This window comes from Hypanus sabinus, unplaced genomic scaffold (genome assembly GCF_030144855.1).
Source record: "Hypanus sabinus isolate sHypSab1 unplaced genomic scaffold, sHypSab1.hap1 scaffold_716, whole genome shotgun sequence".
Classification (NCBI taxonomy): domain Eukaryota; kingdom Metazoa; phylum Chordata; class Chondrichthyes; order Myliobatiformes; family Dasyatidae; genus Hypanus; species Hypanus sabinus.
In genome coordinates, this window is record NW_026781568.1 from 94,378 (window position 1) to 116,971 (window position 22,594).

Consider the following 22,594-nt stretch of genomic DNA (forward strand, 5'->3'; position numbering starts at 1 on the left):
TGTTCCACGGTGAAACGTAGAGAAAAGGCCGTTACTTCGACATAACCGTCGTCGAAAATTTTATCCGTTGAATCTGTCCATATACGAGTTATCAGCGAAAGTGACCTGTCACAGGAATACCGTCTACCAGGGGTTACCGTACAACATACCCAGGCAAGGGTTAACTCAAGGGACAACCATACACGTTCGTTGTGGTTCTGTGCACCAATGATCAACCCACTCTTCTGGGCATAGGAGAGTTCCAAGCCACAGCTGCAACAAACTGAAGCTATCAGCTTTTCCAGTCTCTCCTTCTCTCTTTAGACTGGCCGACTGCCTGTCTGCAGATCTCTCTCTCTCTCTCATGGTTAATCCACAGTTAGCGCCGTCAGCCTGTGACTGACGACATAGTCCCGCCTCCTCACGCCGGCGCTCTTAAAGAAACAGTCACAGAACGACCGCAGGCTCGTAACGGCTGCAACACAACTTCCCGACTTTTGAACTCAATGCTTCAACTAATGACAACCACGCCATTTGCCTTCTGAACCACCGGATCAATCTGTGCAGTCTCTTTCAGGGAGCGATGAACTTGGAGTCTGAGATCCCTCTGATCATCAACAGAGTTCAGGATTTTGCATTTAACAGTGTACTCATTGTCTCATACATTCCACCTACCGAGCTGCCGAGATTATCATCACTAATCAAATCTCACTGAGATTTCTCAGGTCCTGTTGAATTTATTGCCAGGTGCACAAGTACGGGAAGGTACAGGTACAGAGAATCACTGACTTGTGGCAGCATCACAGGCAAGTACATTCAGATAACACACGGAACAAACAATGATACGATTCTCTGTCAGTAACAATCTATTATCTATAAATATGTCATTATCCGTATTTTAAATACAATACGTTCTGTCATATTCAATATTAAAATGTGCAATAACGGACTTGGAAATGTTGAATTTGGTCCCTGTTTCCATTCCTCCTGTAATCCACCACCAGCTCCTTTGTTTTTGTCACAATGAGGGAGAGATTGTTTTCTTGACACCACTGTGTCGGGATGATGACTTCTTCTCGGTGGGCTGTCTCGTTATTATTTGAGATTAGGCCAGTCAGTGCAGTGTCCTCACATATTTAATAAACTGATTGGAGCTGTGGGTGGCGACACAAGTCATGGATATACAGAGAGTAAAGGAGGGGGCAAGGAGACACCCCTGTGGGGTATGTGTGCTGAGGGTCAGAGAGACAGAGGTGAGGGAGCCCACTCTCGCGATCTGACAGGAAGTCCAGGATCCAGCTGCACAAGACAGGGTGAAGGCCGAGGTCTCTGAGCTTCTTGTCGATACGTCACGCTTTCGTATGGCTACTGCTCTGCCCATGACTGCAAGGAACTGCAGAGAACTTTGGTGCGCAGAGAACATCAGAGAAACAAGCCTCCCATCCATGGACTCTTCCGACACTTCCCCTGCCTCGGAAAAGCAGGCCATGTACTCAATGATCCTCACAACCTGGACATTCTTGCTGCAAACCCGCTCCCCCATCGGGGAAGAGATACAAAAGCCTTAAAGCCTGTACCACCAGGCTCAATGTCGGCTTCCTGCCTGTGGTTATAATCCAAATGAATGGTCTTCAGTCCGATAAAATGGACTTAACCTCACAATGTAACTCGACGTGACCCTGCACCAGATGTCTATCTACACTGCACTTTCTCTGCAGCCATGATGCTTTGTTACAGTTATTGTTTTGTCGTATATCAGCTCAATGTATTGTCGTAATATATTGATCTGTGTGGATGGTACGGCAGGCAAGATTTTCACAGTAGCTTTACGTGATAAGAAAAAAACGAATTCCCCATTTTAATTGTGTGGAAATATTAGACAGACTGAGCGTCTGCTTTGGAACCTCAGGAGGAAACTTAACTGAACTGTTGTCATTTCTGAGGAATGCAAATAAATAGAAAAGGCTTCAATCTCGCATTACGATCTACGGTAACTGGGATCAGGTGACCGGTGATCAATTTACCACCGACAGATGCCGGGGGGACATAATAATCAGAAAGTCCCTAGTCGCAGCCGTATAAATAAAATGTGATATCAGTAGGTGTGTGGTGCATGACAATACACAATAGGTGCCGGAGTAGGCCATTCGGCCCTTCGAGCCTGCACCGCCAGTCAATGTGACCATGGCTGATTATCCACAATCAGTACCCCGTTCATACCTTATCCCCGTATCCCTTGACTCCGCTATCTTTAAAAGCTCTATTTAACTCTTTCTTGAAGACATCCAGGGAATTGGCCTTCACTGCCTTCTGCAGCAGAGTATTCCATAGATCCTCATCCCTGTGGGTGAAAATTTCCTGAACTCCATTCTAAATGGCCTACCCCTTGTTCTTAAACTGTGGCCTTTGGTTCCGGACTCCCCCAACATTGGGAACATGTTTCCTGCCTCCAGTGTGTCCAATCCGTAAATAATTTTATCTGTTCCAATCAGATCCCTTCTCATCCTTCTAAGAATGTGAAGGAGATAGACAACCTGAGCAAAGTCACAGATTGATGAAGGGGAGGAATGATCCATTTTGATACAGAGGGAAGCGGAGAGTTTGATATTGTTCCTGATGCCGGAACTGTAGCCAGTTAGAAGATGAAATCTTGTTCCTCCAAATTGTTTTGAGCTGTGACAGAGTTTTTTTTTATCAGAAGACACCATGGAGACTAAAATTATCTGAGTTGAAATGTCCTTCACCCAATGACGTGCTTTGTAAACAGTGTAGAGAAGTCAAAGGATTTGTGTATGGGAATCTCAAACACAACAGCACGTTAGTTCCGCTGTATCTGTCAGTTCGCCAGTACTTGAATGCCACCGATCCTTGAATGTGGAGGCAGAGATGTTGGGGAAGACAGCGCCCCACTCACTGCAAGGAGAGCCCGAACACGTGTCCATGTCCGTGATCTGATTTGATACATTGCCATGACTTGATAGCAGTGTGACGTCATTCACTGACGAAAGGTCTCGGCCCGAACTGCTCGTTTCAACGGATGCTGCCCGACCTGCTGAGTTCATCCAGCTTGTTTGTACCTGTTCATGTCATTCACTGGCTCTCATTTTGGAAGGGATTCAGTCGGCCATCGCAGATACACCAGCAGCTTCGCACTGGGAAGCGGCCGTTCACCTGCTCCGTGTGTGTGAAGAGACTCATTCAGTTAACCCACCTTGTCATGCTCCGGTGAGTTCACAATAAATAGAAGCCACATTTCTGTCCGGAGTGAGCAAAGAGTTTTACTCAATCATCCCGGCTGCTGCAACGCCAACAACTTCACATCAGGGAGGAAGTTCAAATCAGCTCCGTGTTAAATGTTTAACCATCACGGTGACAGAAGGCAGCTGCAGGTTCATGAGGGACTGTTACTGTCAGATTCTGCAGTTCCTGCGACTGCTCATCGCACCCAGGACTGAACCCTGGTCACTGAGCATTGGAGGTTTCTGTTCTGCTGATGTTAGCCTTGAACTAGACTGGTGTTTAATATTGTGGATCCGTGAAAGATAAATCAGTTCTGTATTCACTCCACTGTCTCAGGTAGTTACTGACTTTACCACACTCACAATGTACGCTAGAAAGGCCACTCGGCCTATCTTACCCCTGCCCATGTTTCTGTTCCATATCAGTACATCAAAACCTATCCGTGCCATTCCCCTATCACTCTCCCTGAGATGATAGGTTTCAACTAGTCACACACAGTGGGATAGGAGATTTCCGTTGAATTTCATAGAATCATAGAATTCTACAGCATATTACAGCTGTGCCGACCATGTAAATTACTCTGGTAACTGTCTAGAATTTCCCTACCGCATAGACAGCTATTTTCCTGAGTTCCATTTACCTCTCTAAGAGTCTCTTAAAATACCCTATTGTATCCGCCTCTACCACCGGCGCTGGCAGTGCATTCCACACGCACACACACCACTCTTTGTTTAAAAAACTTAGCTCTGGCATCTCCTCTGTAGGTACTTCCAAGCAGCTTAAACCTATCCCCCCTCGTGTTAGCCGTTTCAGCCCTGGGAAAAAGCCTCTGGCTATCCACACGACCAATGCCTCTCATCATCTTACACACCTGCATGAATCTCCTGCATGATTTTCTCCGGGCTGAACAAGACGGTGAGCTCAATGTGGTTTTGACGTTCTTCAGGGCTCTGGACGAAGTTGGTTAAACTCCTTCTTCCCCGCTCTTTTCAACGTTTTGTGTCATTTTCACCAATTTTAAAGGACTGTGCCTCAGACAGCTGGGTTGTTGCAATTGTTACGTACCAGCAGCAATAGATCACTAATGGAGTCTGGTTTCGATGTCAAATCCACTATCTTTATCAGTATCTACTCCAAATATAAAAGATTAAACGAAATAAACAGAAGTTAACAGCGTTATCGTATATATATGTATGTAGAGCTTCCAAACTATCAAGCTTGGGAAACAATGCTTAAAGTCCTAAAATGGTAAAGTAGAAAAGTTCAGTAATCCACGGAATACGTGAGAGAGGGGAGAGATTTGTAAATCCACCCGAACATGTAGAGAGAGGGCAATTACGAAGAATTCCACACACATTCCACGCTGGGTAAACGAAATAACAGTCGCCAAAGATCTTACCCGTTGATTCGTTCCGAAATCCACTTCGAACTATCACCAGGTGACAGTGACAGGAATACCGTCTTCAGGTGGTTACCGTAGAACACCCCGATACCAGGTAAGGGCCAACAAAAGTGATACCACAGTATACTCCAGCAAATTCACAAATATGGATTATACGAAGTGACAGTCACACATCCGTTGTGCACGGCGTGCCGATCATGAACCCGATTTTCTGGGCATTGCAACCCACAGCAGTGACAAGCTGAAGTTCCAATAGTCTCAGTCTGTCTCTCTCTCTCTCTCTCTCTCTCTCTCTCTCTCTCTCTCTCTCTCTCTCTCTCTCTCTCTCAGCAGCAGCTTGTGTCTGACGTCACAGTCCCGCCTCACTCAGGCACTTAAAGTGACACTCACAGTAAACGAACCTGCGGTCTCGCAACACAATGCATCTCTAAAGTCTGATAGTAGACTAGCGAGTGAATCTTCCATGGTGCAGTCGGAAACCAAAGAGTTGCCAGCCTTAGTCAGGGCTTTGGGGCTCCAGAGAGAGATGGGGCCTGGAGTTCACGAGAAGAAGGTGGAATCAGACCAGCAGGCTGTGGCTACAAAAGAAAGATCGGAAACTTTTGGAAACAGGTTGCCCGAAAAAAAAAGTGGTTAATTTCTGCAAAATACTAGTGGAAATTGACAGATCAGGCAATAAATGTGGAGAGGAATAAATAGACAACGTTTAGGCGGAGCCCCTTCAGCTCGATTGTGTACCCCGCTAATTAGTTGTTCCCTGAATTGCAGAGTTCCTTCTGCATTTTGTGTGTGTGTGCGTCTCTGTATTTCCAACAAATGCAGAATCTACTGCGTTTCAGATCTGCATTTTACTTTGGCATGAGATACACGTTGATACTGAGTATATTGTTTATGGGAGCCGCTTTCTGCGTTAAAACAGCTGCAGATTTTTCTATACACACGAAAAAAATGAGGTACCGACATTAAACCAGTGCTTGCAGAAATGTTTAATGGCACCTTAACTACCCATAAGCCCCTGCGTTAGAGTTTTTGGCCGGCACTGAAGCACAGATGAAATGCGCAGGCGTCAGGGCTGTGGCGTCTCTGAGTATGACGCATGCGCACAGTACTCAGAAGGCCTTTGAAGTATCGAGTGCAGGTAAGAGCAATTCTCTCTCTTTACCTTAAACACCGATTTCGGGGCAATTCCTGTGACCCGCAACCCCAGGAGAGTCCTGCTCTCTTCCCTCTCTCTCAGCCCCCGATCCGTACACGGGCCCCAGGGAATGGGAACCGATGGTTCTCAGACAGAGCTGAGCTCCAGCTTGGGAACTCGGAGAAAGGGCACAAAATCTTTTACATCACCAGTTGAGAAAATCACCTTTGTTCTACCTCCAATCACAAGCAAGAAAAAATCTGCAGATGCTGGAAATGCAAACAACGCACACAAAATGCCGGCGGAATTCAACATTAGTACTTTTTTCCATAGATGCTGCCTGGCTTGCTGAGTTCCTCCTGCCTTTTGTGTGTGTTGCTTGTTCTAACTCCTCTTGCTCTGGACTTTTCTACCAGTGAGAACATGTTTTATCTCATTCTGTCTGGGTACATAATGATATCAAACACCATTGCCCTGGCATCAAGTAGCATTCACATCACAGATGTGCCAGACTACAATGAGACAGACTACTGCCCTTCCCTTCATATTCATTGGCATTGCCATCACTGAGTTCACCACTGTCAGTCATTTGGGGGTGGGTTCAGGGGAAATATTTATGTCCAATATAGAAACTGGTGTTACCTGTGTGGATTGTGGTGATGCAAAAGTTGCTGGAGAATTTGCAAGTGGGAAGAAGTGGAGTGATATTTGGAAATCTGACTTTTTAAACTGTAATTTAGCAAGCAAACCTCATATGAACAAAGTGCAAAAGCTCTGGTGAGAAAATCCTTCATTACCCTGTTACGTACCCCGTAACTGGGTGTCTTACCAGCAAAAATAGGAGTATCCGTTTATTTTCAAAACAGTGTTTATTAGTAAAATATACAAATCAATATCAACAATGCAAATATACAGATAATACACGTTAGCAATACTAAACTTAAAAGTGTGGGTATAATAATAATCAATAATAAACAAGCTATCGTTGTCTAGGGGATAATGAATTGTCATATGTGAGTATAAAGTTCAGTTCATACAGGCTGAGGTAGTTGTTGGTTGATGTGTTGTAATTGTTGGAGAGAGAGAGAGTGAGCAAACAGTAACAGCTATTGTCTTGCAAACCTTCCTTTACGATCTTGATCTATTGATGTGTTGTTGTGGCCATTCAGGTATGACCCCTATCACCTTTAGCTAGACCGTTCTTCTATGGTGGACTCGTCACCCAGGCAAGGGTGGACACACCCACAAGCCCCCACCGGCCTCGCTATAAACACAGTGAGTTAAAATTCCCCATTCGGACTATGATGTCACCAACTTTTCTCGTGGGTTCCAACACTTAAACAGTGCTCACTAGTGTGTCGCTTGGTGCGTCTGAGAGGTGTATCCCCAGACCTCACTTTTATCCCTACTCACAGGCTCTCAGGTGTCAATCAGTTTTCAATGGCTGAGCCCATCAAACCAGCCCACTCGGGCTGTCCACTGAGGAATTTTTATGAACAGAATAGTACCAAGTAAACAGCCCTCTCCGGAGCCGTGAGTCTTACAGGAGTCATAATATGGTCTCTCTCCCCCGGTGTTATCTAGCCCCTGTCTGAAGCAAATGTTCCATTCCAATATGTTTTGCTCCATCTCTTTCTCTCTCATTAACAGGCTGGCAACAGTAACGGTTTGTAATTCTCCCAGGGGAGGGGGACATGGGCAACCCTGCACCCTTCTGCCCATCAGAGCTGTTCATCCTTCGTAACAACCTGTTCCAGGCCTGTTAAACCAGTTGCGTGAGAGTGCAGATGAACTCGATTGAACCCAGAGGAGATCAAAGTTCCTATCGACAGTGATTTGCTGGCTATTAAAATAAATGCCTCTCCATATAAAATTCACTGTGCACATCTTGTCACTGGCTAAAAATGCACAGTACAAGATTTATGTGCACACTGGTCATTACAAATTAGGGGGGACATTGGTGGGTAGGTGAGGAGACCTCCAGTGTCCTTGAGGCCCTCACCTACAAGATGTGCATCCAGCTGCAGCTTGTAACCCTGCACTTGAAGGAGTTGGAACTTGAAATGGATGAATTCTGGATCATCCAGCAGTTGGAGGGCGTGATAGATATTACATGAAGAAAGGTGAGTTACACACAAGGTGCAGGACACAGGAAATTGGGTGAGAGTCAGGAAGGGAAATGAGGTTAAATAGCCATCGCAGAGTACTCTTGTGCCATCCCCCATAACAACAGGTGGACCACTTTAGAAACTGTTGAGGGGAGTTGCCTGGCAGAGGAAAGTCAAAGGGGTGAGAGGGGATTGGTGAGTTAGGGGAGCAGAACAGGAAGGTGTCTAATATTCTAGCAGTGAGGCTTGCTAGAGCTAGTGTGGGGGAGGGTGATGTAAATTGTAAGGGGAATAGGAGGCAGAATGACAGAACAGATAGTGGAGAGATTGAATTGAATTGACTTTATTATGTGCATCCTTCATATTCATGAACAGTAGAAACCTTTATATTACATCTCCATCTAAATGTGCAATGTGTAATTTATAGTAATTAATAATAAATAGGACTGTCAATACAACATGAAAGTGCAATTGTATCAGCATGAATTAATCAGTCTGATGACCTGGTGGAAGATGATGACCGGAGCCTGTTGCTCCTTTTGCTTTGGTACCATTTCCTGGATGGTAGCAGCAGGAACAGTTGGTGTTTGTGGTGAATTGGGTCCCCAAAATCCTTTGGGCCCCTTTTACACAGCTGGCTTTGTAAATGTCCTGAATAGTGGGAAGTTCACATCTGCAGATATGCCGGGCTGTCCACACCACTCTCTGCAGGTTCCTGCGATTAAAGGAAGTACAGTTCCCATAACAGGCAGTGATGCAGCTGGTCAGGATGCTTTCAATTGTGTCCCTGCAGAAAGTTATTAGGATTTGGGGCCCCATCGCAAACTTCTTCAGCCGTCTGAAGTGAAAGAGGTGCTGTTTTGCTTTTCTCACAACATAGCCAGTATGTGCAGACAAAGTGAAATCTTGGTGATTTTTATACCAAAGAACTTAAAGCTGTTCACCCTCTGAACCCCAGATCCATTGGTGTCAATGTAGGTTAGTCTGTCTCCATTCCTCCTGTCGTCTACAATCAGCTCCTTTGTTTTTGTGATAATGAGGGAGAGTTTGTTTTCTGACACCAGTCAGATGTTGTTCAGACCTCAGACAGAGTCAGCAATCAAATGGTTGAGCATGGTGCGATGAATGTGCTGAGCTGTGTATATCACAATGCAAGAAGCATCGTAGGAAAGCCAGATGAGCTCAGGACAGGGAATTATGATATTGTAGCCATTACTAGGACTTGTTTCCACCCAACAGTCTGTGGTGTTTGGAGGAACAGATTTGTCGGGAGATCACAATAGACAATAGGTGCAGAAGTAGACCATTCGACCCCTCGAGCCTGCACCACCATTCTGAGATCATGGCTGATCAACTACTATCAATACCCGGTTCCTGCCTTGTCCCCATATCCCTTGATTCCCCTATCCATAAGATACTTATCTAGCTCCTTCTTGAAAGCATCCAGAGAATTGGCCTCCACAACCTTCCAAGACAGTGCATTCCAGGCCCCCACAACTCTCCTTAACTCCTTAGGTTTTCCTTAACTCTGTCCAAAATGACCAACCCCTTATTCTCAAACCATACCCTCTGGTACTGGACTCTGGAACATATTTCCTGCCTTTATCTTATCCAATCCCTTAATGATCTTATATGTTTCAATCAGATCCCCTCTCAATCTCCTTAATTCCAGCGTGTAAAAGCCCAATCTCTATAACCTCTCTGCGTAAGACAGTCCAGACATCCCAGGAATTAACCTCGTGAATCTACGCTGCACTTCCTCTACAGCCAGGATGTCCTTCCTTAACCCTGGAGACCAAAACTGTACACAATACTCCAGGTGTAGTCTCACTAGGGCTCTGTACAAATGCAAGAGGATTTCCTTGCGCTTGTACTGAAATTCCCTTTGTAATAAAGGCCAATATTCCATTAGCCTTCTTCACTGCCTGCTGCATTTGCTCATTCACATTCAGTGACTGATGAACAAGGACTCCTAGATCTCTTACCTAACTCTACACCATTCAGATAATAGTCTGCCTTCCTGTTCTTACTCCCAAAGTGGATAACCTTACACTTATTCACATTAAACGTCATCTGCCAAGTATCTGCCCACTCACCCAGCCTATCCAAGTCACCCTGAATTCTCCTAACATCCTCATCATATGTCACCCAACATACCACCCAACTTAGTATCATCAGCAAATTTGCTGATGTTATTTTCAATGCCTTCATCCAAATCGTTGACATAAATTGTAAACAGCTGTGGTCCCAATACCGAGCCCTGTGGCACCCCACTAGTCACCACCTGCCATTCCGAGAAACACCCATTCACCACTACCCTTTACTTTCTATCTGCCAGCCAGTTTTCTATCCATGTCAATGCCTTCCCCCCGATGCCATGAGCTTTGATTTTACCCACCAATCTCCTATGTGGGACCTTATCAAATGCCTTCTGAAAATCGAGGTACACTATATCCACTAGATCTCCCCCGTCTAACTTCCTGGTTACATCCTCGAAAAACTCCAACAGATTAGTCAAGCATGATTTAACCTTGATAAATCCATGCTGGCTCAGCCCAATCCTATCACTGCTATCTAGATATGCCACTATTTCATCCTTAATAATGGACTCTAGCATCTTCCCCACCACCGATGTCAGGCTGACAGGTCGATAGTTCTCAGTTTTCTCCCTCCCTACTTTCTTAAAAAGAAAGATAACATTAGCCATTCTCCAATCCTCAGGAACTGATCCTGAATCTAAGGAACATTGGAGAATGATTACCAATGCATCCGCAATTTCCAGGGCCACCTCCTTTAATACCCTAGGATGCAGACCATCCGGACCTGGGGATTTGTCAGCCTTCAGTCCCATCAGTCTTCTCAACACCATTTCCTTCCTAATGTTAATGTGTTTCATTTCCTCTGTCACCCTATGTCCTTGGGTATCACAGACCATGTCAAGAAACAAAGGTTGATTCAATAACTGATTTTAACTTTCCATATTTTGACTAGGACTCCCATAATGTAAAAGGACTAGATGGGGTAGAGTTTGTCAAATGTGCCCTTATTCAGTACGTAGAATTCCCGATGCAGAAGTATGCAATAAGCTGTTAGGAAATGATCCAGGGCTGGTGACAGACATTAGTGATCATAATGCCATGAGATTCAAAGTAAATATGGAAAAAGAGAGGTCTGGACCACGGGTTGAGATTCTAGATTGGAGAAAGGTCAATTTGGATGGTATCAGAAAGGATCTGACGTGTGGTTTGGGACAGGCTGTTTTCTGGCAATGGTAAGTGGGAGGCCTTCAGAAATGAAATTTTGAGCGTGTGGAGTTTGAATGTGCCTGCCAAAATAAAAGCTGAAAGGTACCTGGTGTGGGGAGCCGTGCTTTTCAGGAGATATTGAGGCCCGGATCATTTTGTTCCTCTGAATGCCTCAGACTGTAGGGTGCTACCAAGACTCATTAATGACTACAAATCATAATTCCAAGCCTTGAGCTCATCTGACTTTTTTTTTTACTCATTATCTGTTAGTTTCCAAAAGCTTCCCAATAGTTTTTGGTTTTTGCTCTTTTGTTTGCCCTCACTTTGGCTTTTATGTTGGCTTTGGCTTCTCATTTCAGCCAACGTTGTGTCCTCCTGCCTTTCCAATACTTCCACTTCTTTGGGATGTATCAATCACTCGGCTCCCGAATTGTTCCCAGAAACTCTAGCCATTGCAGCTCCATTGTCCCTCCTACCTTTTCCCTTCCAAACAAGTTTGGACAACTTCTCTGCCATAGAAATATGGAGAAGTTCTGTACAGAAACAGGCTATTTGGCCCATCTAGTCAATGCCGAAAAAACATTTAAGCTGTCTAATACAACTACCTGCTCCGGGATCATCACCCTCCATAACCCTACAATCCAGGTACCTATCAAACTTCTCTTAATCGTGAATTTGAGGTCATATTCACCACTTGCGCTGGCATCTCATTCCACACTCTCCCAACCATTTCAGTAAAGAGCTTTTCCACACTATCTCGTTAAATGGTCACCTTCCACTTACCCATGACCTCTGGTTATCATCCCACCCAACCTCAGTGGAAAAAGCTGTCTGCATTTACCTGATCCATACCCTCATAATTTTCTATACCTCACAAATCCTCAAAGCAAGGTTTAATTTCCTTGTTTATATTTAGAGCCTTTTTTAGGTATATAAAATGATGAGGGGTATTGATCGTGTGGATAGCCAGAGGTTTTTTTCTCAGGGTTGAAATGGCTAACTTGAGGGGGCATAGTTTCAAGGTGCTTGGAAATAGCTACCATGGGGATGACAGCCATAAGTTTTTTATACACAGAGAGTTGTGGGTGACGGTAGCGGTGGTCAAGGCAGGTACAGTAGGGTCTTTTAACAGCCTCTTAGATAGGTACATGGAGCTTAGGAAAATAGAGGGCTATGCGCTGGGGAAATTCTGGGCAGTTACCAGAGTAAGTTACAGGTTGGCACATTTGAGGCTGAAAAATCTGGAATATGCTGTAGACTTCTATGTTTGAAGTTGAACAGCAAAGTAACTTCTCTTCTTTAAACTGTACATGTCTAGGATTTTAATGCCACTTTCCCACACTCCCATAGACCCTTTGTCCATCTCCTGAGTAAATAGAGATGAAAAATTATTTAAGATCTCGGCCATCTGCTTTGGTTCCACATGTGGGTTGCACTCTCTCTTGGAGGCTGCTTCGAGGGTCTCTCTCTCCTGAAGCAAATGCAGTTCTCTTTATATCATGCAGTCATGTACACAGATACCTGTGGGTTCACCCCCCTTAGTTTCTCTACAGATGGGTATTGTTAACTTTATCAGTCATAAATTGTTTGTATAACAGTTTTATTTGCTACTATGTCTGGATGCAGACAGACACAGGCCCACCACCCAAAGTCTGCTGCCCTTGTAAATAGTCACTCGCTCTAATTGCTTATCTTGCAGGAGCCATGAGAAACACAAGGCACAATGTGCTTCTCACACCAAGGCTGCTCACCCGCTCAGCTTATCTCATGGGAAAGCAATTGTGCCTTTATACTCTTATTCTCAAGCTCATGGATGCTATGACCTTTAAAAAAAATAGCCAGGGTCACAAGCGGCCTACGAGATGCTAACTTCTTAATATGACAGTGATATCTTAATTCCAGGTGTTGATCCACGCCCTTAACACATCCACCTGTCCTACACTGCTACTTGTATTGAAATATACCGGGCTCAGCATATTCACAGCACAATGCTCAACTTTTTCATTCCTGACTTTGAGGACAGAACAACATCTGTCTCCACCCCCCCCCCTTACCCCCACCTCCCACCATGCTGGTCTATCAGCCCTTTGGCTTTCCTCTCCCAGATCTATAAAAAGGAGGTGCATACCAGCTACAGGTAAATAGGAAGAAATGGGGTACAAGAAATTCAAGTGAATACTTATGAAAGAAATAAAAGAAGGCATGAGGTTGTCCCAGCAGACAAGGTGAAGGGAAATCCTCAGAGATTCTGCAGATGCGTTGAGAGCAAAAAGATTGCAAGCGAAAAAAAAAATCATCTGAAAGATCAGAATATGAGGAGACAAAATAGATGGGGGAGATATTTTTCTGCTTCCGTATTTACACAGAAGATGGACACAGTATATAGAAGTGAGGCAAAGCAGCATCAACTCCATGGACCCTGTACAGATTACAGAGGTGGAGGTGTTTGCTGTCTTAAGGGAAATTACCATGGATAAGTTCCCAGGGCCTGTCAAGTTGTTCCCTTGGACCCTGTGGACGACAAGTGCAGAAATTGTTGGGGTCAAAGCACAGATACTTAAATCCCCGTTAGTGACAGGTGAGGAACTGGAGGATTGGAGGACAGCCAGTGTAGTTCCACTGTTCAAGAAAGACTCTAAAAATAAACTAGGAAATTATACATTGGTGAGCCTGATATCACTAGTGGGAAAGTTATTGGAAAGTGTGTGCAGGTTGCAGATATTTTATTTTAAAATCTTTTTTTAAACAAATTATTATTGATGATTAACAAAAAAGATACATTAAGTCGATATGTCATTATGTACAATGAAAAATTAAATTAGCAAATAACTGATTAACAAAGCTAAGCAATATATCAGTAATAATAAGAAAAAATAAATTTATAAGAATATTTTTTGAAAGAAAAAGAAGCAAAAAAATACCCTGTTAACTAAAAAAAAACCTGAAAGAAAAAAACAAAAAAAAGCATTAGCAGCAGAACCCCGGAGCTATACATCATACACGCTTGCATAAAAAATAAACATCAATCCACTAACTCAAATCCATTTAAAGAAAAATCAGAATGAAACCATATTAATTAACTCAAATCAGATGATAGAGGTGGGCAAATGAACTCCACCTTTTCTCAAAATCAAATCGAGAATCAAAAGTTTGACTTCTGATTTTCGCCAAACTAAGACATAACATCACCTGAGAAAACCATTGTATCAACGTAGGAGCAGAAGCATCTTTCCATTTCAACAAAATAGCCCTTCTGGCCGATAATGTGACAAATGCAATTACATGTTGGTCTGATGGAGAAATACCATGAAAATATTGAGGGATTATGCCAAATAAAACAGTCAATTTATTAGGTTGTAAATTAATTTTTAAAACTTTAGAAATTGTAGAGAAAATAAACTTCCAAAAATGTTTCAGTACAGAACATGACCAAAACATATAGGAGCTGGATATACAAGTATTTGGATCAATGTGGACTGATTCAGGATAGCCAGCATGGCTTTCAGCCTGGTAGGTCCTGTCTAACCGATCTTACAGAGTCTCTCGAAGAAGTTATCAGGAAAGTGGATGAAGATAAGGCAGAGGATATCTACGTGGACTTCAGCAAGGCATTTGACGAAGTCTCATATGGGATGTTGGTCAAGAAGGTTCAGTCACTCAACATTCAGGATGAGATAGTAAATTGGATGAGTAAATTGGGAAAAGCCAGAGTGTGGTAGCAGATGGTTGCCTCTCTGACCGGAGGCCTGCGCCTAGTGGTGTGCCACAGGGATCACTGTTGGATCTGTTGGTGTTTGTCATCTATATCAGTAATCTGGATGTTAACATGGTTCGCTGGATCAGCAACTCTGTGGATGAAACCAAGATTGGGGTGTAGTGAACAGCAAGGAAGACTATCACGGCTTGCAGTGTGATCTGGACCCGCTGGAAAAATGGGTTATGTAATGCAAAATGGAATTTAATTGAGACAAGTTGCATTTTGGTAGGACCTAGGTCTTACACAGTGAATGGGAGGGCACTGAGGAACACTGTTGAAGAAAGGGATCTGGGAATACAGATTCACTGGGAATTCACTGCAAGTGGTGTCACAGTTTGATAGGGACGGAAAGAAAGATTTCGTCACATTGGCCTTAATAAACCAAAGTACTGAGTACAGGAGATGGATGTTATGTTGACTTTGTACAAGACATTGGTGAGGCCTAATTTGGAGTATTGTGTGCAGTTTTGGTCACCTACCTACATGAGAGATGTAAAAGAGGTTGAAAGAGTTCATTGAAAATTCACAAGGATGTTGCCAGGTCTGGAGCACTTGGGAAGATTGTACAGATCAGGATTTTATTCCTTGGAACATAAAAGACTGAGGGGAGATTTGATTGTGATAGAGGGGCATAGCTCGGGTAAATGCAAGCTGGCTTTTACCACTGAGATGGGGTGGGACTACAACCAGCGACCATGGGTTAAGGGTGAAAGGTGAAACGTTAAGGGAAACATGAGGGGTAACTTCTTCACACAGACGGTCATCTGGGTGTGGAATGAGCAGCCAGCACAAGTGGTGCAATTTCAGCTTTTAAGATCTTTGTATAGGTACCTAAATGGTAAGGGTATGGGAGTGTGCAGTTGAAGTAGTTCAGCACTAACTAGATGGCCAAAAGGGCCTGTTTCTGTGTTGTAATTTTCTATTACTGTAACAAGAACCTGAAATAATACAAAAATTCATTCTAAATCCTTTTAACAGCTGTGAAGACCAACCATTCATCTCAGCAGGAATTTTTTTTTATATATGGCATTAAAACTGTGGCACGTTAAGTTAAGGGAAATCCCAGTTGCACATCAAGAAAGACTATTTGCATGAGACTGTTTCAGTACCTGTGGGGCCAGGCACCAATGCTGCTCAGCAGGAACCGGGAATAATACCAATGCATAGAGTCAAACTGAGCCAAGGTACAAATTGGAGATGGCAGAAATGCCCATTCCTATAGAGACACAAGAGCATGAGGAAATTGATGGTCATTCCAGATACCAGCACTGTGCCCAGTCAGGAGATAATTTCTCTCTCCAACTTGGGTTGAACCTCACTGTAACAGTGTGATACCAGTTCAAACCTTGGCAACTCAAGTGATCTCATCTGAAATGTTGTCCTACACCCATTGATGGATTTTGTAAATCTTGTTACAGGTTGAAAATGAGAAGGAAAGACTCTCAAACACGGCACACCAGTTTTGCTGTCTCTGACTAGATACTTAAGAAGTGGAGCAAGAGATTCAATAGACCATCTGTCCTTCACAGACTGTGGGGAGGGATTCACACGGTCCTTTGGCCAACTAGCATGTCTGTCATTTTACGCAGGGGAAAGGCTGTTCACCTGCTCAGACAGTGGGAATGGATTGACTCGGTTATCTCGATTGAAGGTACATCAGCAAGTTCACACTGGGTAAGGCCATTCACCTGTTCCGTGTGTGGGAAGGGATTCGGTCAGTCTTCCCACCTGTGCACACACCAGTCAGTTCACAACACACCAGGCAGAGGCTGGTCATCTGTTGAACTTCTGGGAAAGGATCCACTCAGTCATCTGACCTAATGGCTCATCAGCGAGTTCACACTGGGGATAAGCCGTTCACCTGCTCAGATTGTGGGAAGAGATTCATTCATTCATCCAGCCTACAGAGACATCAGCGAGTTCACACTGGGGAGAAGCCATTCATCTGCTCAGAATGTGGGAAGGGATTCACTGATTCATCCAGCCTACAGAGACATCAGCGAGTTCACACTGGGGAGAAGCCGTTCACCTGCTCAGAATGTGGGAAGAGATTCACTCAGTCATCCACCCTACAGAATCACCAGCGAGTTCACACTGGGGAGAAGCCATTCATCTGCACAATCTGTGGGAAGAGATTCACCCAGTCATCCACCCTACTGAGTCATCAACGAGTTCACACTGGGGAGAAGCCATTCACCTGCTTAGACTGTGGGAAGAGATTCACTCATTCATCCACCCTACTGAGTCACCAGCGAGTTCACACTGGAGAGAGGCCATTCACCTGCTTAGATTGTGGGAAGAGATTCACTCATTCATCCACCCTACTGAGTCACCAGCAAGTTCACACGGGGGAGAGGCTGTTTACCTGCTCAGAATGTGGGAAGGGATTCATTGATTCATCCAGCCTACAGAGACATCAGCGAGTTCACACTGGGGAGAGGCCATTCACCTGCTCAGAATGTGGGAAGGGATTCATTCAGTTATTCCACCTACAGAATCATCAGCGAGTTCACACTAGTGTGAGGCCGTTCACCTGCACAATCTGTGGGAAGAGATTCACACAGTCATCCACCCTACTGAGTCATCAGCGAGTTCACACTGGAGAGAGGCCATTCACCTGCTCAGACTGTGGGAAGAGATTCACTCATTCATCCACCCTACTGAGTCACCAGCGAGTTCACACTGGGGAGAGGCCGTTCACTTGCTCAGAATGTGGGAAGGGATTCATTGATTCATCCAGCCTACAGAGACATCAGCGAGTTCACACTGGGGAGAGGCCGTTCACCTGCTCAGAATGTGGGAAGGGATTCACTCAGTTATCCAACCTACTGAGTCATCAGCGAGTTCACACTGGAGAGAGGCCATTTGCCTGCTCAGACTGTGGGAAGAGATTCACTCATTCATCCACCGTACTGAGTCATCAGCGAGTTCACACTGGGGAGAGGCCATTCAGCTGCTCAGTCTGTGGGAAGAGATTCACTCGGTCATCCGACCTACAGAGTCACCAACGAGTTCACATTAGGGAGAAGCCGTTCACTTGTTCATTCTGTGGGAAGGGATTCACTGAGTCATCCACACTACAGAGTCACCAGCGAGTTCACACTGGAGAGAGGCCATTCACCTACTCAGTCTGTGGGAAGAGATTCACTCAGTCATCCAACCTACAGAGTCATCAGCGAGATCACACTGGGGAGAAGCCGTTTACCTGCTCAGAATGTGGGAAGAGATTCACTCAGTCATCCACCCTACAGAATCACCAGCGAGTTCACACTGGGGAGAAGCCATTCACCTGCACGATCTGTGGGAAGAAATTCACCCAGTCATCCACCCTACTGAGTCATCAGCGAGTTCACACTGGAGAGAGGCCATTCACCTGCTCAGACTGTGGGAAGAGATTCACTCATTCATCCACCCTACTGAGTCACCAGCAAGTTCACACTGGGGAGAGGCCGTTTACCTGCTCAGAATGTGGGAAGGGATTCATTGATTCATCCATCCTACAGAGACACCAGCGAGTTCACACCGGGGAGAAGCCATTCATCTGTTCATAATTTGGGAAAGGATTCACTCAGTCATCCCAACTACTGGCACACCAGTCAGTTCACAATGGGGAGTGGCCGTTATTATGAATCCCTAGGTTTTGTTTGCTGTGGACTGTCATTTTAAGAGAGAGAGACAGAAATTAGGATGGTGAGTCAGTCTGACTTGCAGGTTGTTTAATTTGCTCACAGCTTGTTTAGTTTTAACTGAGGACAGAGACACTCAGATGGAGAGGAAGGAGGAAAAGTGGAAGGATTGGAACCGGGGAACTAGTGGCTGAGGGTCACTGTTTGGAACTTTCCTGTGACCACAAGGGTGGGTTAATTATCGATTCACCATATATCGAATGTGTGGTTATCAACTCGTTTGATCCATGGGTGTGGATCGGATTTGGCGTATCCTGTGAAGACCACTTATGTGTTAACCCTTGTCTGGGTTTGATGTGATAATTCACTTGAAGATGATACCCCTTGTGACAAGTCACTTTCAGTGATAATTTGTATGTGGATTTGGAACGATGAAGCATAAAATCTACAGCGACTGTTGTCTCGTTTTACCACGGTGGAGCCTGTGGAATTCGACATATTTGCCTTCTCTCGCCATTTACCCTGGATTACAAATATCGCTCTCATCATCTATTCTGTGGTTATACTGAACTTTCATACTCTAACACATCAAGCCTTGTTTCCCCCAAGCTTAATAGTTTGGAAGTTATATTTACACACATATATACACATAACTTCTGATTATCTTGCTTAAGTTACTGTATTATAACTAGATTCTAATAAAGATCCTTTTATCATCAAAAACTGTCTTCAGGTGTCGTCTATTGCTGCTGGTTCGTTTCTAAAGCGTTACAATTCATAACAAAATTGGGGGCGTGTCCTGGATATGAACAGATTTGGGAGCATATTGATTGATTAATTATTGATTTCATTGGGGAAATCCCTTTTGATTTATTTGTGTGTGGAATATCAGCATCAATAGATGTTGATAGATTTCCGGAAGCCTCAACCTCTGAGGCATTAGAGGATGCCAGTAGGATTGAGTTGTTGAGTCTTGGTAAAAGGTGAAATTGACAATGAAGAGAGCACATATGAAGAGGATAATAGCAGAACATTATTTATCTGAGGGTGTGTTTAAAGTGGAGGAGTTGGAGGTGTTTTCTGAAAGCAATCTTAGCGAGCTGGAGGTCCAGTACAAGATAGAAAAATTAAAGATGGAGGCTGCAGAAAGGCAGAGGCAGTTTGAGGCTAGAGAGGCAGAAAAACAGAGGGAGGAAGCAGAAAGACAGAGGGTGTTAGAGCTGGAAAATATAGAGAGAATGCAGCAAAGGGGTCTGGCATTAGACTCTGGTGATAAGTTTGAGGCCAGTCAGTAAGTTAAATTGGTAGAACAAACATGAGGAAAGTGGTTCGACAGTGGTTCTCCCTATAGATGCTGCCTGGACTGCTGTGTTCCTCCAGCATTTTGTGTGTGTTAGTTAAATTGGTACCTCCTTTTTACGAGGCAGAGTTTGATGAATACTTTCAGCTGTTTGAGAAGGTTGCTCAGAGTTTAAAGTGGCCAAAAGAGGACTGGCATATTCTCTTACAAAGTGTAATTAAGGGGAAGGCTCAGCAAGCATATTCTGTTTTGACAGTTGATGAAGCAGCTGATTTTGACATAGTGAAACAGGGTGTGCTCTAAGCTTATGGGTTGGTCCCTGAAGCATACAGGCAAAAGTTTAGACATTTGGAAATCTGTGAGGCAGACTTATATGGAATTTGCTTATGAGAAGTGTGTGTATTTTGACCACTGGTGCACATATAAGAATATAAATGATGATCTTAACAGCTTGAAAGAGTTGGTTTTAATTGAACAATTTGAAAGATGCGTCTCTGATGACATAAAGGCATATTTAGATGAAAAGGATGCTGCCACTTTGCAGGAGTCTGCTAGATCAGCAGATGAGTTTGCTTTAACTCATATTGTTAAAGTTACCCAGAATACGAGTTTCCAAAAGAGTAGCAGGGATCACCAGGGTAAACCAGAAATTAAAGCTGGGACTAGTGACACGAGTAAGGATGAAGGGAAGCAGCTGAAGGAGAAATATTCTGGTCTTACTTGTTACTATTGTAAGAAAGCTGCTCATATGATGACCAATTGTTCAATTTGAACTTGCATTTGGTCAGAGAGTGAGGGAGCTTTGACCTTGTTAAAGGAACAGTGGATTGATGGGGATGTACATGTTAACTTGTGAGACTATGTTTTGAAGTTCAAAAACAAACTACAGCAGTCCTGTAGTCTAGCAAGACATCTGAAGAAGAAAAAGAAAAAGGAACCAGTCCCGAATGCCTGTGTTCAGTATGTTGAAGCACCGATAACCCCACAGGGTTCTGAACATTCTGTTGAGACTCAGTTAAGGACTGAGAGTTCTGACTGAGTTAAGAAGGGATTTGATTATTATATATCTGATGGGTTTGTATTAGTACAGGAAGGGTTTGCGAAGGTACCAGTGAAAATTCTTCAAGATGCTGTGGCTTCTCAGTCACTTATATGAGACAGCGTTCTAAAGTTTGGTGATGAGACTGACACTGGTGAGGTAAATCTTATTAAAGCCATTGGGGGCGGCGTGGTTTCTGTGCCTTTGCACAAGGGACCTTTACAGTCAGGGTTGATTTCGGGACCTGCTAAGATCAGATTATGCTCCAGTTTACTGGTGGAAGATGTTACTTTGCTGTTAGAGAATGACCTGGCAGATGGTAAAGTTGTTCCTACAGTGCAGTTGACAACTAAGCCAACCACTGTCGACCGACAGATGGATTTTAACATTTATCCTTCCTGCGCAGTAACTCACAGTATGGCTAAAAAGTCTGCCAACGCAGACAGTTCTGTGCAGCATGATTCTGATACCCATGATAGCCAAAATCAGGATTCAGATTATGCTGACTTGTCAGGGACTTTTCTGCCTTCAGTGTTTAAACAGTATTCATGTAGACAGTCTGATGAGAAAGATTTATCCCTGTCTAGGAAGGAGTTTATAGCAGAACAGAACCGGGACCCTGAGATTGAAGCTTTAAAAGAAACAGCTCTTTCTGATGATGAGATTAAGAAAGTGCCAGTAGGGTATTATCTCAAGGATGGAGTGTTAATGAGGAAGTGGATGCCGCCTGCTATACCTGCAAGTGAGGAATGGCCAATTGTTCACCAAGTTGTAGTTCCTAAAGTTTACAGGACTGAAAATTTAACTTTGGCCCACAGTATGTACTTTGGTGGCCATTTTGTAGTGAATTATACTGTAAAAAGGATTATGAAGGAATTTTACTGGCCTAATTTGAGGAAAGATGTTGTGATCTTTTGCAGAACTTGTCACACTTGTCAAGTTGTGGGTAAACCTGATCAGGTCATACCAACGGGCCCACTCCAGCCTATACCTGCATTCGGTGAACCCTTTTCCAAAGTTATAGTGGGTTGTTTTGGCCTATTGCCAAAGACTAAAGGAAGCCATCGGTATTTGCTAACTATTATGAGTACCTCATCCAGATTCCCAGAGGCACTACCTCTCAGGAATATTAAAGCTCAAACTGTGACAAAGGCTCTTACCAAGTTTTTTACTTTATTTGGTTTGCCCAAAGAAATCCAATCTGATCAAGGAAGTAATTTTACATCTGGATTATTCCAGCAGGTAGTTTGTGAACTGGGAGCTAAACGAATTACATCGTCTGTGTACCATCCAGAATCACAAGGGGTTTAGAAAGATTTCATTCTACCCTCAAAACAATGATTAAGACATACTGTGTTGAAAATGGAAAAGACTGCGATGAAGGAATACATTTGCTTTTGTTCGCAGTAAGAGAGTCAGTACAGTAATCACTGGGCTTTAGTCTATTTGAACTTGTATTTGGTCAGAGAGTGAGGGACCTTTGACCTTGTTACAGGAACAGTGGATTGATGGGATGTACATGTTAACTTGTCAGACTATGTTTTGAAATTCAAAATCAAACTACACCAGTCCTGTAGTCTAGCAAGACAAAATTTAAAGATTTCTCGAAACACAATGAAGTTTTGGTTTGATTAGTGGGCTTGCGAAAGAAAATACCAGGTGGGGGATAAGGTGCTTGCTTTATTTCCAATGTGGGTGAATCCACTTAAGGCGAAACTCAATGGACCGCATGAAATAATCTCTCGTTAACTATGTGAATTATG

General features: G+C 43.9%; 1 protein-coding gene across 1 annotated transcript; it reads left to right on the forward strand.

Moving 5' to 3' along the window:
* Positions 1-15,951: 15,951 nt before the first annotated feature.
* Positions 15,952-19,204, forward strand: LOC132389950 (gastrula zinc finger protein XlCGF26.1-like). Its single transcript, XM_059962513.1, has one exon. It carries the CDS (start codon positions 16,687-16,689, stop codon positions 18,415-18,417), a length of 1,731 nt encoding a protein of 576 aa, XP_059818496.1. The 5' UTR covers positions 15,952-16,686; the 3' UTR covers positions 18,418-19,204.
* Positions 19,205-22,594: the final 3,390 nt, after the last annotated feature.